This window comes from Nansenia antarctica (genome assembly GCF_963989245.1).
Source record: "Nansenia antarctica genome assembly, chromosome: 6".
Lineage (NCBI taxonomy): Eukaryota > Metazoa > Chordata > Actinopteri > Argentiniformes > Microstomatidae > Nansenia > Nansenia antarctica.
Genome location: NC_137676.1, coordinates 19,105,665 through 19,122,712, shown reverse-complemented (window position 1 = coordinate 19,122,712; position 17,048 = coordinate 19,105,665). Strand labels below are relative to the sequence as shown.

Here is a 17,048-nt window from a genome sequence, read left to right as displayed (position 1 = left end):
AACCTTTAAAACAAAGAAGAAACGAAAACCCTCTCCATAAAGTGTGTTTTATCATCATTTTAATCTTGGAGTGTGTGTGTGTGTGTGTGTGTGTGTGTGTGTGTGTGTGTGCACCAACATGAGTGTTTGAAATGCATGTGGGGGGAGTGTGTGAGTGAAAGAGACACTGCTGGAGAGAGGATTTAGAATAAGCTGAACTCTCGGTCCGTCATCGACATCTCTTTCACAAACCTTTGATTGATTGATTGAAAACTTTATTAGAAGATTTGCAGAAGTAGGTACATGAAAGTACATATTACATACAAGGTCAACTAAAAGGATAAAAACCCAAGAAAGCCACTGGCTTATTTCAATTGGGGTCCTTGACCCTCTTGACCTGAGGAAAAGAAACATGTAAGCAGAGTGAGAGCAGAACACTGGCATCTCAATTTCTATGACAACAGTTGACCAATCAAAAGACAAAGATAGACATGGTGCTCACTTGGTCATCTCGCTGTTTTTGCGGGGGAATCTTATGACTTGGGACCAGGATTCCTGCATCCTTTCCTGGCCTCCGCTGGATATCCTCCACCCATACCGCTGGTTGTCCGTCACGGGCGCTGAGTACAGCTGGTTTGGGGCTACGGAAGAAAAGATCTGATTCAGATCTTGGTACTGATATTTCAAAGTGAGCTTGACTGACTCCCCACCACTATACAGTTACAGTATATTCAAACTGACGTCTTGACTTTCTTTCTTAATGGCTGAGAGACCATTTCTTTCAGGTCTGAGAGACCATGTCTGTCCAATTCATTCTATTTCCATGCAGTTAAAAAAAAAAAGCTAAGTCCTCTACTGTAACTTACATCTGGGTGTCTGAACCCGTTTGAGCATCTCTCTGTACCGCTCCTGGCTTCCCTTGTGTATGTCTGGGCTGTAGGGGATCGGCTGGTTGTAGATGCTGCATGTGTCTGTGCATTTGGGGGGTCCCCTCTGGACTTGAATGGGGGGCAGTGGCAGTCCTGACTGTTTAGTCCAGTTTCTTGAATCAAACTCATCATCTGTAGAGGGAGGTGTAGTAGGCCTACTGTAGACTGAATACTTACAATCATCCATAGCTAGAAATCACTGCACTGATACAACTACAATCGTTTAAAAGTGAGTTACAGTTTTTTACGATTGCTAACTCACCATGTTCAATACTGAAACCACAGTTTCACAACTCTTCATACAGTCTGCATTCGTAACACTCATGTTGGCCAATGACTTCATTCATGTCTCAAAAGAAGCTCGTTCAACCACACACTGTCAACAATGTTCACTCAGAAGCATACACTGTCATTCATAACATTCTGACTTACAAAACACTAACAACAGGGAGCATTACATAGTTTGAATGATTTTCACAAGAATGAATATTTCATTATTAAAATGGTTTGATTTATAGTAATCATAGACAGAATAGTTGACTGTACAACTGTAAAGTATTAGGCAACAAGAATGAATCAGAAATGCCGCAATTTGCTTCTATCTTTTATTCTATCTTTTGCTTCTATCCTTTACGTATTCTGTTTTATCCTTTTTTTCAGTATCTTAGCAGAAAGTAATGTACGGTACATTTCCTTCAAAGTACACTACATTTACTTGTGTAAAATGAAAAGTGAAAAATAAAGTGGAAGATGCAAAGTTCAAATAAAAAATAAAAACAGAAATTCCAGGCCGACAATACAATAGCAATCACACCAAAAATGTCTCACTCCTGAGGGTTTTGGTCCACCCTCTGTTCTGCATCTGGTCACATCTAATGTCTTCCCTGGCAATGCATCTAGTCTATTTCATTTCATTGTATATATTTTCTAGACATTTCAATATGATTACTGCAAATAGTGAAAATACCACCACTCATCCGTTATCAGACTTTGCTGAGGTTCTGGAACTGAAGAGTATCAATAGAGTGCAAAATAACAGCATCTGCACACTCAAACACTGTGCAAAAAAAACTGTTTATTGCGAGCTTTCTGTCATATATGATAGGAATATGATTACTGCAAAATTGCACCAAATAATTCAGTTTTGAACGTGTTCTTCAGAGTTTTGAACACAGTATGTTAGCAATGAAAAAATGTGTTGCAAATACATAGTATTTTGCAAGTGGGGGAGTTTGAATGAGAGAAGTGTTATGGCATTTGGAGAACGTAGTCATTGAATGCATTCTGTATGAAAGCAATGCACAAATCACAGAGAAAGAGTCACAGTGTTGTTCACATGGGTTTCTGCTCTGCTGACTGTATGAAGAGTTGTGAAACTGTGGTTTCAGTATTGAACATGGTGAGTTAGCAATCGTAAAAAAACTGTAACACAGACGTTATAGGTACAGAAGTAATGGACAGGGCAAACTTCCAAACAACGGGCTAGCTAACGCGTTAGCTTACTCACTGATACGCAAATAAAAGCGCTCCTCACTTGTCTGGCTAGTGGCTACTACTCACCGCAGGAAGCCGATTCTCTTCTTGGATTCAGTAACATTTGATCTCCAATGGGATTTTGATAGCCCAAATGTGTAATCCCGAAGAAAGCCATCAAGCACCGTTGCCAGCAACAGTCTGGAGCTGTCCGGGATAGCGAGACAACGTGTGCAAACCGCAGGCTACCTTTACCGAAATAAATCACAACTTCTGTTTTATACGAAACCATGGTAACAAGGACCGCCCATGAGTTGAGCGTCTGGACAGCCGTGGTGGGGCCTGGGTCATCCTTGTCATTTGTTTTAGCAGGAATAAACGTTTATTATGGGTGCTGGCTGCAATCATGTAGAAACTATAATGGTAACAAGTTCATCAACGTTTTAGTTTCCAATTTGGGACCATGAGAAATGTCCAACATAAATCCATTTAGGCTTACCACTGGATGTCTAAGCAATTACATCGAGATGAATTCAGATTGTAAATGTTTCACAAAGCTTTGGCTGATTATGTGAGTTATACTGCCACGGGTGTCTCAACCTGAAGGGAGAGTGGGAAAGGCAATGTTAAAGTAACATTGCACTTCCCAATATTCCCTAGTGGTGATGGATCTGCTGCACTTTACCTAATAATAAATACAATTGCAAATGTGAAATAGGCCTAAGAAATGATTTGCCTACAAATGCAATAATTGTGATATATTGATTGTTTCACTATATCTTATATTGTTTCACTGAACTACTAGAACAACGTGAACTTGAATGAGTGGGTGTATTATAAACATAGTACTTCAGTCATGGTGTTTAGGAAATAATCAAAAGTTTATTTATCTCTCGATTTGTTTGGCAGAGAATGCAATAATAAGGCTTTAAGGAGAATCCAAGTGTGGTCATAAAAAGTACACACTAAGGAGGAAGGGGGGGAAGGGGATGGTGGAGAGGGTTTGACAATATTTAATAAGAAGGATAACGATCATCCTTAGCAGGACTCCTTTTTCTTCCCTCTGTCTTTTCTGTCATTCACTTTCTTGTCAGGCCTGTCCTGGTCTTTGTCTTGATGAATTTAAAGAATCCTCTCAGATTCAGATTCAGATTACGTTTATTGCCATTATGCTTGACACATATAGGAATTTGTTTTGACATTTACAGAAGGTGCATTTATGCTTTTTTCACATATAGGCTACATGAACAAAACAAGTACAAACACAAATGCAAAAACAGGCAAAAACAGGACAACACAGGACAGACAGTGCATGGATAGTGCTGTATATAAAGTGCAGTGCAGAGTTATTCAAGGTCCAGTGCATGTTCAGTCCTGGGCAGACTTGGAGGCGGGGGGGGGGGAAGCCAGAGTCATTTAGCAGCCTGGCGGCTGAGGGGAAGAAACTGAGCCTGTGGCGGGCCTTTAATGGCAATTTAATTTGACTGAAACAACAACAGATATGATATAAAAATACAAAACCACACAATGACAACAACTTCAGGCTTCATAACATGACGATCAACTCTTTTTGACCTGTTTTCAATTAAATTATGTCAATAAGTCCAATTATTAATTGAAGTGCCTGTACTGTAGGCTTACCTTTTTCTGAGCTTTCTCCAGCTCTACGGCCATCATGCCGAGCTGATCTCTCATACGCTCTCTCTCCTTTTCACGCTCACATCCCTTCAGCTTCAGCAGCTGTAGCAGTTCCTTCATGTCTCTATAGAAGATCTCCAACTTTTTATCCTTGCTCAGACACATCTCCTCTGCCTTGTACATCCTCCCCTCCATCTCCCTCCTCTCCTTCCTCCACTTCTGTAAGAGGACCTGATGACAGACATTAACAGCCATTCCCTCCATTTCGGAGCGAGCAGAGTGGAGTGTCTGGCAGAGAGCGCTGATCCCTCTCTCCTCTTTACCCTCGGCCATGGCTTTATTCTCTGTGTCTCCACACTCAAAGCCCTCTATCTCCCTTCTCCAGTCTTCCTGCTGAGCAGCGGAGAGGGTCTGGAGGTCTTTCTGGGCCTTGGACAGCTCGTCCAGCTGGGTCTGTAGAGACTGTATGGTTTGTTCTAGGAGAGCCTTCTCTTTTTTCTCCTCCATCTTCATCTGCTCTGCTTCTCTGGCCAATCTCTCAATTTCCTCCCTCTCTTCTCTCCAGTTATTCTGATGTGAGGTACAGACGTTCTGGAGGTCTGTGTGGGCTTTGGCCATTTTCTCCAGATTGGTCTTAGACCTCTCCATGGCTTGAAGGAGATGGTAGATTTGTTTGTCTTTCTCTTTGAGCCTGAACATTTCCCTCACCTCCAGGTCTCTCATCCTGTTCTCCATTTCGCTCCTCTCCACCCATGTCTCCTCTCTCCTGGCCTCCTTCTCAAGGGACTCGACTTTGAGCTGAAGAGAGAGAATTAAGTTGTCTTTTTCCTTGAAGGTGGCCATTCAGATCTCTCCTTCCCTTCTCTAAACTTTCCCTCTCCTTCTTCCACTTAGAAGTGGCCCTGGTGTTTCTCTGGTGGTAGTTTGGCTGGTAGTTGTCCAGGAGCTAGCAAAGGAAGCAGATTTTCTTGTCCTTCAGACAGAGCATTCTCATACGGTACCAGAGTCTGTCACTTCTACATAGCTGCATATTTGTACCTACACAGTAAATTTGAAAGTGTTAAATCAACACTTTAAGTGTTACATTTAACACTGACAGTGAGTACATATGGTCCCACCCTACACAGTGTAAAAAGTACACTGATCAAAGTGTTACATTTCTAGTGTTGATTTAACACCAAATAGTGCTAAAAATTAACACTACACTGCACTACACTGGCCGGTGTTGATCACATTTAACACTAAGGGGTAATCAACACTTTAGAGTGTTATATTGACACTCACTAGTGCTGATCTGAGGTGACTCTTACTAGTGTAAAAATGGGTTTTAACTCTGTCCAGTGTTAATGTAATTACTCACTAGTGCTGATCTGGGGCGACTCTTATTAGTGTAAAAATTGGTTTTTAACTCTGTCCAGTGTTAATGTAATTACTCACTAGTGTTGATCTGGGGTGATTCTTATTAGTGTAAACATGTGTTTTAACTCTGTCCAGTGTTGTAAATTACAATGTAATTACTATCTCCCTTGTAAATGGAAATCAAAGCACTTGGAATTCACAATACATTCAAGAAAAATGTTTAAAACATTAAAATATGTTCTTAAAATGTTTATTTAAGAACAAACAATTCAAACATAACATTTGACCTATAGGCCTATACAAATAGCACCGACCAATTTAAAAGTAAATAAAATAATCATTTTGGTTTCTATGGACAGACAAAAAATAAATAAAAAGAAAGAATTTGTCCATAGCTTTTAGCCAGGGCTGAAACCCAGGATGTCCACCTTTTACTTAAACTGTTATCAACTGACAGTAGGGGACAATGTAGTCAAAAGAATCCCTTGCTCCATATGACATGAGCAGATCAAAAGGTTTGTGGTACATGATGTCACTCACATGAAATACCTTGCATGGTGGACTTTGCTTCAAAACAACGTTAAATGCATGCATATGATCATCAAAACATATGGTTTCAAGAGCTGACCCAACCAAAAAAACAGTCTCCTCTTTCACAACAATATCCTTAATTTTGTAAAATACTGGCATTTCACTGACAAATTCACCACATGACCAAATCAAGACGATATTCTGTACCATGGTACTTCACCCATGGTCCATCACCCATATGTGTGCACTGAGACATTCAACTTGACAGCAATCAGGTCATTGACCCTTGACATCTTTCCTGGACCTATAGTTAAAAAAAAAATTATATATATAAAAATAAAAATAAAGTTTTAGTAGAAGGCGATAGGGAGAAGGTTTTTTCTTCTATCAGTGGCCCCGGGCCCGAGCTAGATTACTCTTCCTGCAACGAATGGTGGATTGCTGATTCACATGCTTAGTATTCAAATGTATTGATTGTAAGTCGCTTTGGAATAAGGCGTCTGCTAAATGCCAAAAATGTAAATGTAAATGTATAGTTTATCTATCCTGGCTGAATGTTTCCCAATTATATGCCATGTAATTTTGGTGTTTGTTGGCTAAGGTCATAGTGACATTCTTAAAACTCTTCAGTTGCTTTTTAAAGAAATAGTGTTTAGCCTCATAGCGCATACACCATGAGTGAAGAATGGGCCCAATATTCCGTATACAACGAGGATAATGTATCATGAAGTGGTGTTTCGGTAAGAGATTTCTATCAGGAAACAAATACTTGAAAAGCCTATGATGTTCAGCTATTACGTGTTTAAGATAGATAGTCATACCCTCTGTTAGAATAGGAGAAAACACTATATTTACTATCTGTAGTAGTAAGAGAAGCAGCTGCCAATATTTATCACCTTCCTGTACCAGATCCCCAAATATCAATGGCAGATTACGGAGAAGACACCAAGTCTGAGTAGCATTTAGGCCCAAATCATTGCTCCCATCATCCAATTTGACTGCAGGTGGACGATTCCTCCTCTCTGTGTACCCATAGTTAAATGAATGAATTCTACTGTACACCTATTTTGCAGTTACAAAGTTGGCTTGTATATACTGTAACACAAGTTTTACCTCAAATTGCGCAACTCTTCTTCTAAAATGTCATGCATTATATCAACCGAAAAATGTTCAGTAGTATTGAAATACTGCAGAGAGTTCGGTAAGCAAGCAGCCTTCACACCGTACACAAGGTGTTGTTGGGTTTGACTGCACAGTTTGACAATGGTCTGAGTGCGTGTGTTTTGTCCGTAAAGCCACTCTTGGGTCATCCTCAGAGAACACAGTTTGAAAATCCCCTTTCTCAGTGAGACAAAACGGCAGCAATAACGAGCACTAAATGATTCCACAAAACCAAACAGGCAATGTATACCGAGATTATCTCCAGTTACTTGGACAATACTGCCATGTATATGACCACTGAAAAACGGAACTGCAATACCCTCAGTCTCAAGTACTTTCAAATCGCTTACTATTGGCTCAAGAATGGAATCAAAGCCATAGGTTTTAAGGTCCTGGCTGGGTATAAAAGAGTGCACATAAGTGTATATTTACCAACATTGAATTAAACTTTGGTGGGAAATTTCTCAAAGTAAAATATATACCCCCCAACTTGTGAATACCCTTCTTTGATCCCAATGGATTAGCTATCTCAAAGTCATCGTAAAAAAGCTGAATTTGTACTGACTTTCTCTTTAGAAAAGAGAGGATGTCTCTTCATATATAGTCCATCTTCCAAATCATAGTAAACTCCATCTTTAGAATCATGCTCTGAGTGAAACATGCCACTTGTGTTTGGGTTCTTAAAAATTGACTGCAATGTCTCGAGAATTGGAACATAAGTAAATTTATCAGTTATGACTCTTTGATCATAAGTTCCAGTTGTTTTATTTCTTCTATTGTCAAATCTAACGCCAATGACTTTCTCAACTGGTTGAACTGTTCCCCATTTTTGTCTAAAATAAGCACTTCGTTTTGATACCGAATTCAACGATGTGAAAGGATTTTTAATATTCTGAAAAGACTGTTCGATTTTTCTTACAGTTTCTGGGTCGTTTGAAGATAATGTAGCTGCGTCTTTAACTTGACCCTGTATCTCTTCAACAACTTCTTCCATTGAAGATACAAAACTATTTACAGTGTTTTGACCTACACCTGCAGCCTGCAGTTGTGCAATAGCAGATGCACACATTTCATGTACATTCTTGTTACATATTGGTACAACATGGCTACAACTAGAATTGGAAGGCAAATCAACATTACTTGGCTGATTATCAATAGCTGGATTATCTGCATTAGCATCAAAGTTAGCGTTTAACAAAATTGGACAGTCTCCTGCATGTGTCTTGTTCAAATGCTTCCTAAAGCCTGAAAAGGTACCAAATACACGACAACAATCTGCTTGACCACATTTTAGTCTAAGAGTTCTACCAGGGCACATTCCATGTACCAACTTGAGATGCCTCACAAGCAAGTTGGTACTTCCATGAGTAGCATGGCAAACAAAACATATAACAGGCATCAGTGCAGTTTACCTCTAAGGCATTAGTGCAGGAGTTTGGCTCTAAGCTCAGCAACCCTTGGAGTTTCCTTCACCTTACCTATGTCTATGTTGTACACAGTTGTCTGGATAAAGGTGTACATGCTGCGCAGAGATGTATTGTAAGCAGTACAAAAAACGAAGTGAGTCTTGAACAGCTCATCGAAGGCACCAAGAGCACTTGTTGACTTGCACGGCAAGGCTCGCTTGTCCAGGATGATGAAGTACGCATGGATGATGCTCCTCCTGGTCCCCACTGCTAGAAGATATGCTTGTTGGCTCTGGTCAATCGCATCAAGGTGCTGCTGGATACTGGTTCTGTCATGCCAAAACCTGGCACTGCCAAATCCTGGCAGGGCCATCAACGGCCTAATCATTCGAACGCTCTTGCTAATCGTTTGCTAATCGTTCGAACGTTCGACGTGCGTTCCAGACTAGGGCCAATATCTGACCGCCTGTGACGTCATTCTACTGCGCTGTGTTTACTACCGCAGCAGATTAATGTGTGTATCTTAAACTGCGAAGACAAATGTAATCTTCTTGCACTTGAATAGCATTAAGGTTGATGCAGGCTCACTAGTCAGCTATATAATATATAACATTTTATATGAAAACACCTGCTAGCATGCTAATTTCACACGTAATTCGCTCCGCTCCGCTCCCGAGCGAGGGCTGCCCGGGGGGGGAACAGACTGTGTGGAGGGGGGATAGGTCGTGGTAGGGCTGGTCTCCTAGCGGCCCACTAGTAACCTGCGCAGAGCTGATGAACTTGAACTTGTATTTTATTAAATAAAGTGATATATCTTTTTGGTACACTGTGGTCGTGTGAGTGGTATTCTCAGGGTTCTGACATCCGGACCAGACCGGTAAAACAAAGGTGGTGGCAGCGGCTCTCAGCCTATCCAGGTTTAATACCTACCAGATAAACTTTATTACAATAAATTGATTCCATAACTGCATACTACTACGGAGCACGCACACACACACACACACACACACACACACACACACACACACACACACACACACACACACACACACAGAGGAAATCGCGCAATCAGCAGGAAGAGAGCGGAGAGCCCTATAAGACCCCGACTATCAAATAAAAGCAGAACGGAATAAACGTTATCAAATACAACGTTATAAAATCCAGGTGTGCAGCACTACAATCCCATATTACGGGGCTTCAGCTGGACAACGGGGCGCTTGCAGCGTGCCTTGGTGACTATTCGGAAAAGTAGAACTTTACGCACGCTGATCAAAGGTACTGTGGTAAACCTACTAGGTGCCATACAGCCACTCTCCGACTCCAGTTTGCGGCGCTCCTAACAACTGAGGAGCGTTCCACGTTCAGCACTGTGTCGACGGGTTTTAATAAGTATTAAAAAGTCTTGGGGCGCTTAGGTGGCGTAGCGGGTTAAGCGTCGACCATGTAACCGCAGGGTCCCCGGTTCGAATTCCGGCCGGGACATATCCTGCATGTAATCCCTCCTCTCTCTCACCCCTCCTTCCTGTCTAAATCTTCACTGTATCTGTCAAATAAAAAATGAAAAATATGAGTGGGACTGCCCCACTCAGAAAAAGAAAAAAAAAGAATAATAAAAAAAGTATTATCACGATTTTATGAGGTTTTGAATTTTTGTAGGTATTTTTCTGAATTAGACTGTCCAAATAATTTCAGTCCTAAAAACTTTGAGTAAAATAATTTATTAGTTTTATGAAAAAACAAAGATGAACCGGAAATTCTATGATAGTGGTCTAGTCTATTGCAAACTAAAACTGTTAAGTTAAAGGTGTCACTGATGTAAACGGTTACAGCTCGAAGTGGCGGTGAGGTCTGGAAAAATATTGACAAGGTCTTTAAAAAGTCTTAGAAAGGTATTGAAATTAACCTCAAGATTCCTGTATATACCCTGATAACGCTTGTGTGTGTTTTGGGTCTGTGTCTGTAGAGCAGCTGAACTTGGCTCAGCTCTGCCACCTAGAGGAGGAGCTGGGTGAGGCGAGGAGACAGACCCAGCCTGAACCAGCAGACACTGAGACAGACCCAGCCTGAACCAGCAGACACTGAGACAGTGAGCCTCTGACTAGGCCTACAGCCTCTGGCTACACTCATACAGCTACGGCCTCATGTTCATGTTTGGGGTTTAAAAAACAAACCAAGCTCTATGTATTGCCTGTTTCAGTTTTCGAAGGTGTTATGTTGTTAGTGACGTTTGTGAGCTTGTTGTTTGAATGGTTCAGGTTGAGGCCAAACAAAAATCCTCCTGTTTCCTGTTTGAGAAAAGTGTTTTAGTGAGGATGCAGCTAGAGGCTGTTGGTAATCACTGTGTTATAGTTTGTCTCTTCGCCGTGTCTGTAGAAACAAAGAGGTGGTTGTTTCGTGTTTGCGATTATTTCTGTTTGATATTGAGCAGTATAGCATTTACATCATTAGTTATTGTCTTATTCGAGGCTGATCAGTTTGTATTACAACAGTTTCGAATACAGTCTTTTGGCTGATTTGTAGTTTCTGTTTATTGTGGTGCGACTTAATGGACAACAATTTGCATGTGTACACACACACACACACACACACAAAGTCAGCTTTGGCTTCATTAAGATATAATAAAATAGATTTTGTTGCTAGAACATTACATAATAAAATACCGTTTTTTTTTTTTTTTGAGAATCATTAATTCCCTGTGCAAAATCCCTATTAATTCTGATTGTCTTTTTTACCACCTTTGTTTATAGAACAATTACACAACAAGGCACTTTACTGTATTAAGAGAACATCATCCAGGTGACATTCACCTTGTGAATGTAGTATCAACAACCAACTATTTATATCAATATTTACACATCCCTTATGGAGAATAATTCAAAAGCCAATTTGCTCAAGTGTGTTCACCTGGGAGCATTCTGTTTTTGCTTTAGACAACGTGTTGCTGCTTGAGCGAGGCACCTACGTAGTATGGTCTAAACCAGACAGACATATACACAGATACCCAGGCTACAAACATTTTGTTCTTACTATACTTGTAAATGCTCTTCCCAGGTGTTTGGTGTACACATGTACAGACAGACAGACAGGTTGACAGCCTGCTGAGGGCGTGCTTAACCCTCTTATGTAAGTAATAATTATGGCCTCGTTCCAACACTGTGAAAACAGATATCCTTCCTCCCCTCCTCTCCTCTAAATGTGATAGCAGATCTCACTTGGTCCAGGAAGGAAGGAAGCCAGCAAGGATGGACATTTTACATCCCCCTAATGGTTAAACATTTAAGAGATGTCTCCTACTTCAAGCCCTCTCAGAGTAGGGTTAGGACAAGACAAGGCATCCAATGACTCCTCAATGTGTGAGGTAAAGGAAAGGCATCCTTCCGTGTTCTGCTGTTCAGTTGGCGATAGTCTACACACATACGGAGGCTGCCATCTTTCTTTTTCACCAGGACAATTGGGGAGGCATATATATAGATATTACTTCCTGAAAGGAAACTGGCATCTTTGCTTCCTGTCCTTTACTATTGGATTAAGTGATTAATCAGATGTGCAGCACACATTGGGCACACCCAGCACACACCTGATTAATCACTTAATCCAATAGTACAAGACAGGAAGCAAAGACGCCCGTTTACTTTCAGGAAGTAGAGGAGCTTCGGCATATAGCCTATTCATTTTTAGGGTGGTGAAGACAATTTTGTCACTGCCGGAGAGAACTGCATCTTGCCATGTAAATTAAGTTCAATTAACCAATATCCAGCATCCCTAGTGGCACAGTGGTGAGGGCATTCTGCTATTAACTGGAGAGTTGCTGGTTTGAGGGCTGCGAATGCCACTGATCATTTGAACTGGTGACTGTAGGGGAGCCAGTTCACTTCTCTAGTCACTGCCGTTATCCCAAAATTGGACCCCATAGCCCACTAATAGTTACTAATGGCACTCACACTTTCTCTGGTGTAGCCGTGTGGGAACCTCATACCCATCCCCAACTCAAACTTCCTGATGGCACTGACACACTTTTTTGGTGTATTAAATATGGTGACTGCTACTTACTAATTCTAAATAACTGATTCTATTTCATATTTTAGTGTGGTGGAGACTCTACTGTCATGACCCTAGATAACAGTGTCTTGCAAGAGGAAGAGGGGGCTCAGGAGCCTTTGCCAGCTATTCAGCTCTCCAAAAACAACAAGGATCTGCTCCCACACAAGACCAAGAAGTCAGGGTAGGTCACTCACACCGCATCCTACTAACACCCCACGACTAACACCCCAAGTCACATTACTTGACACTACAGAAACAAAACAAATTGGGGATGATGACTTTAAACAAGGTGCCTTTTGAAAAATGCATCAGAAAATATCTCCACCCCTGCCTTCATTCTATTGAACAAAACCCAAAGTGGTTGTTGCTACAGTCCAGTGGCGGCTGGCCGATAGAGGGCGCTGGGGCGCCGCCCCCACCTTCACTTCCTAGTTGCGATTTGTATATATATATATTTTTTTTAAATAAACATTGTTTATTCACAAAATGCGGCTGATATTCTGTCGGCGCCCATCAGCATTAATTAAAAATCCTCCAATACAATAAACATTTTATCTGTGTGTGTGTAAAATTCGCTGTTAAAATACATAGGGGGAGGACGCGGGGCGCCGGTCGATTGCAAGTCTATGCCAGGACAAATACTTTTCGCTTACACGTGAGCTGTAGCAGCGCTCCAATTGTCTGTCTCCTATTTCTGTCCGGGTCGCAAAAAATTGCGCCGTGAATATCCGGTTGTATAGCAGTAAATGTGTGTGTGTGTGTGTGTGAGGACTTCCTGAGGACTTCCGACTTCCGTTTTTTTACAATGTAAGGAGGATTTATTTCTGTAAATAAATTGAACAAATGGATTAGAAGTAAACTGTGCAGAAATGAAATGGCCTATCACAGCAGTACATCTGCAATGAACGAGCACCTCAAGCGAAAGCATCCTGGAGCTCTTTGTGAAGACAGCCGCAAGATACCACCGTAAGTCAGCGTTGTATTTCTGTTCACTTTTCCGGCCGTGTATGAGTGAAAAATGGATAGCTACTAGCTAATGTTACACAAGCAATGTAGCTCACCACAGTTTGTATGTCTTGTCTTCTGGTGTTAGTAACGTTAGCTATGTAGCTGGCTAGCTACGGTAGCCTATTGTCATTGTGGTGCTCGCACCTACTGTACGTTATCGAGCTCGTAGCTCGCATGCTACGTTAGCATCAATTTAGCTAATCATAACATAGCAGCGAGAGTAACGTTAGCTAGCTATGTAGCTACTAGCTAGCTATGTGTTGTGGTGATGGACAGACTTCTAAATGGCCATGTTGGCATTCAAGTTGGCTAAACATAGCAGTGAGGTCTGCTGATTCACATGCTTAGTATTCAAATGTATTGATTGTAAGTCGCTTTGGAATAAGGCGTCTGCTAAATGCCAAAAATGTAAATGTAAATGAGGTGGAAATTAAGGGGCCTACACATGATAAGATTTATTTTTTATTTTTTTTATCGAACAGAACTTTCTTATTCTGCTAGAATTGGGCTTCATTGGTAATACCATAATGGCATATTTACAGTACATGGACAGTGGATTGAAGCATTTGAAATGTCTGTTTTGTATAGACATGTTGGACATTTTTTTTTTCTCAAAATGACATTATCTGACTGCATTGCCCACAGCAATCCAAAATTCAATTATAATTATGTTATAAATTGATATGGATCAATGTATACCTCTTATTAGATTATAAATACTCTGGTTGTTATGTTTGCCTTTTGGTTGACAGCAAAAGGGAGAGAGGAGGATAGAGAGGGAGAGAAGGAGAGAGAGCAGGATGGTGTCGGCACACCAGAGAGAGAGAGAGAGCAAGAACCAGGTGAGAAAGTGGACAGGTAGTCAAGACCACATAAGTAAGTAGCCTTGAGAACCGATGGTTCTCGAGCCTAATAGCCCATAGGGAAGGAGCCTATCTCCTGTTTCCGTAGCGTGAGGCGGCTTAATGTACAAGTTAGTACACCCCCTGGACATGACGCTGGTATGTCGCAGGGTCTTACCCCCTGGGGGGGGGGGGTCCATGCCACGGTCCATGCCACCCCCCCAAGGCAACAAACCTAGGGGAAACACTGTTATTCTCATGCTAAAATCGACTGTAAATCCAGATTTTAAAGTTGATATTCTTCCCCGTGGAGCATGCCCCCATAACCTGTGCCCCACCCAACATTTTTAGCACCAGCCGCCACTGCTAAGTGTAAGATAAAGACATTCTATAAGATTTGGTCTCCGTTCTTAGATTATATTGGTACCAGACTGGCAGCCATTGTAATGAAAGGTTTGGTGGATTACACTCAAGAAAGTACACAAGACTAATGTGTAACAGATCTACAATGTATGGGTCACAATATTATTTACTGTGCTGGTGTTGTGCTGCCGCTGTGTTTAGGACTGTAAGACATGGATGCTGTCTCCGATGGGGGTGATCCCCCCATATATTATGGCATTTGTTGTGTCATTTTCTTTTCTGTTTATTTCTGATATGTGACATGGCCTCCTCCCCCCCTGTTTTTTGTTTGTTTGTTTTGTTTTTCTTTGTTTTTTGTTTGTTAGTTTGTTAAAAAAAAGAAGAAAAAAAGAGAGAACATTTTCTGTTATTGTTTATGGACAATGTACTGCATAACAAAGTGCAAAACTAGTTTTTTTAAAATTAATTACTATTAATGGGACAATAACCTCCCCCATGGATACTAGTTGTTGTTGTTATGTCCTGTTGTGTACATGTCTCTGTGAAACTCAATAAAAATATTAACAAAAAATAAATAAATCTCTAATGATCTCTTTACGTGCTGATTAAAGGACCTATAATAGGTAAAGATGGGTAAGACATACATTTGTAGTTGTTAATGTTGGTGTTGTTCAATGTCAGATAACATGAAGTAATCAGGAGCAACAGTGACAACTTGGCCAGCTAATTTACTAGCTGCAGCAGATGATGGACAGTTGATAAATAACCGTGGCATACGTCATATTCAACCAGCCAATTAATCCATCGATAATCAGATGATTCAGTCAATCAATTATTCATCAACAAACATTAAACTAACAATCCTAAAGGGGGGCGTGTCTGAACACCGCATGGAGTAGCTGCGTGTTAGAGAAGCTCTACAACCCTCATCCAAAAATATACAATTAAGCAGTGGTGGGCCGTCAGCCTTCTCTGCTGGCCTAAACATCATCAGAATATAAATTTAATTTTGATATATTTTTTCCACAAATATGTATTAAATTATTCCCTAGTCTATTCTCTTAATTTCATAGCTTTCCTCTTGGTTGCGCTGCTTCCAGCCATTTGGAGGGCTGGCCTTTAGCTTTTATCCAATCAATTTCAGCCATAATGTGTTGCCAGGGTACCAAGAAATCTGCCCGCCTGCAGATTCAACAGTGGCGCGAGTACAGATTGTAATTTAAAGTGAGCGAGAAAAGTCTTCATTGTTTAGCTTAACCACATGCTCTGCCTAATTCTGTTTTATGGACTGTGAGAACAGACATGATAACAAAATAGCATGGAATTGTCAAAAACATAATGGCTGCATGCGTTCGTAAATTCGCTATGGAAATCTGATCAGCACTCATGGAATGCATCTTGTCCAATCAAATGACTTAGTCCCTTGATGACGTTGAACCCGGCGCTCTCAGAGTAGCGAAAAATGTATCCATATTAGGCAGGTGTGTGGGAACAGTTGATCGTCCACTTTCTCACGGTCAAAGTGTCAATCAAAGTCACGTCACGTCTTTTTTTTAAATGACAATTGTGTCAGTGGCAGTGGCAGTCGTGAGGAGCGTAGCTAGCTAGCCAGCAATCTGAATCAATCAGTGATTATATATCATATCTAGGTAAATATCTGACTTTGTTTAATCGTGGCTAGGGGAGACATTTCACGATGTCAAATCTTTCAAGAGCACTTGACTACTCGTCACCCGTCTCACACGATCTCAAAGCTCCACGAAAGCCTGTCAGCAATCTGAATCAATCAGTGATTATATATCATATCTAGGTAAATATCTGACTACTCGTCACCCGTCTCACACGATCTCAAAGCTCCACGAAAGCTAGCCAGCAATCTGAATCAATCAGTGATTATATATCATATCTAGGTAAATATCTGACTTTGTTTAATCGTGGCTAGGGGAGACATTTCACGATGTCAAATCTTTCAAGAGCACTTGACTACTCGTCACCCGTCTCACACGATCTCAAAGCTCCACGAAAGCCTGTCAGCAATCTGAATCAATCAGTGATTATATATCATATCTAGGTAAATATCTGACTACTCGTCACCCGTCTCACACGATCTCAAAGCTCCACGAAAGCTAGCCAGCAATCTGAATCAATCAGTGATTATATATCATATCTAGGTAAATATCTGACTTTGTTTAATCGTGGCTAGGGGAGACATTTCACGATGTCAAATCTTTCAAGAGCACTTGACTACTCGTCACCCGTCTCACACGATCTCAAAGCTCCACGAAAGCCTGTCAGCAATCTGAATCAATCAGTGATTA

General features: G+C 41.0%; 1 protein-coding gene and 1 pseudogene across 2 annotated transcripts in view; one reads left to right on the top strand and one right to left on the bottom strand.

Annotated features, from left to right (window-relative positions):
* The window catches only part of LOC308160365 (acidic mammalian chitinase-like), a 685,529-nt pseudogene that overhangs the window by 385,346 nt on the left and 283,135 nt on the right, over positions 1–17,048 (top strand). The gene's annotated exons all lie outside the window — the stretch shown is intronic.
* On the bottom strand, positions 183–2,559 carry LOC308161141 (sperm microtubule inner protein 11-like; the record flags this gene model as incomplete). The annotated part of the gene is made up of 4 exons (XM_080535093.1): positions 183–231; positions 482–620; positions 846–1,040; positions 2,469–2,559. 4 exons carry the CDS (start codon positions 2,557–2,559, stop codon positions 183–185), a joined length of 474 nt encoding a protein of 157 aa, XP_080391219.1.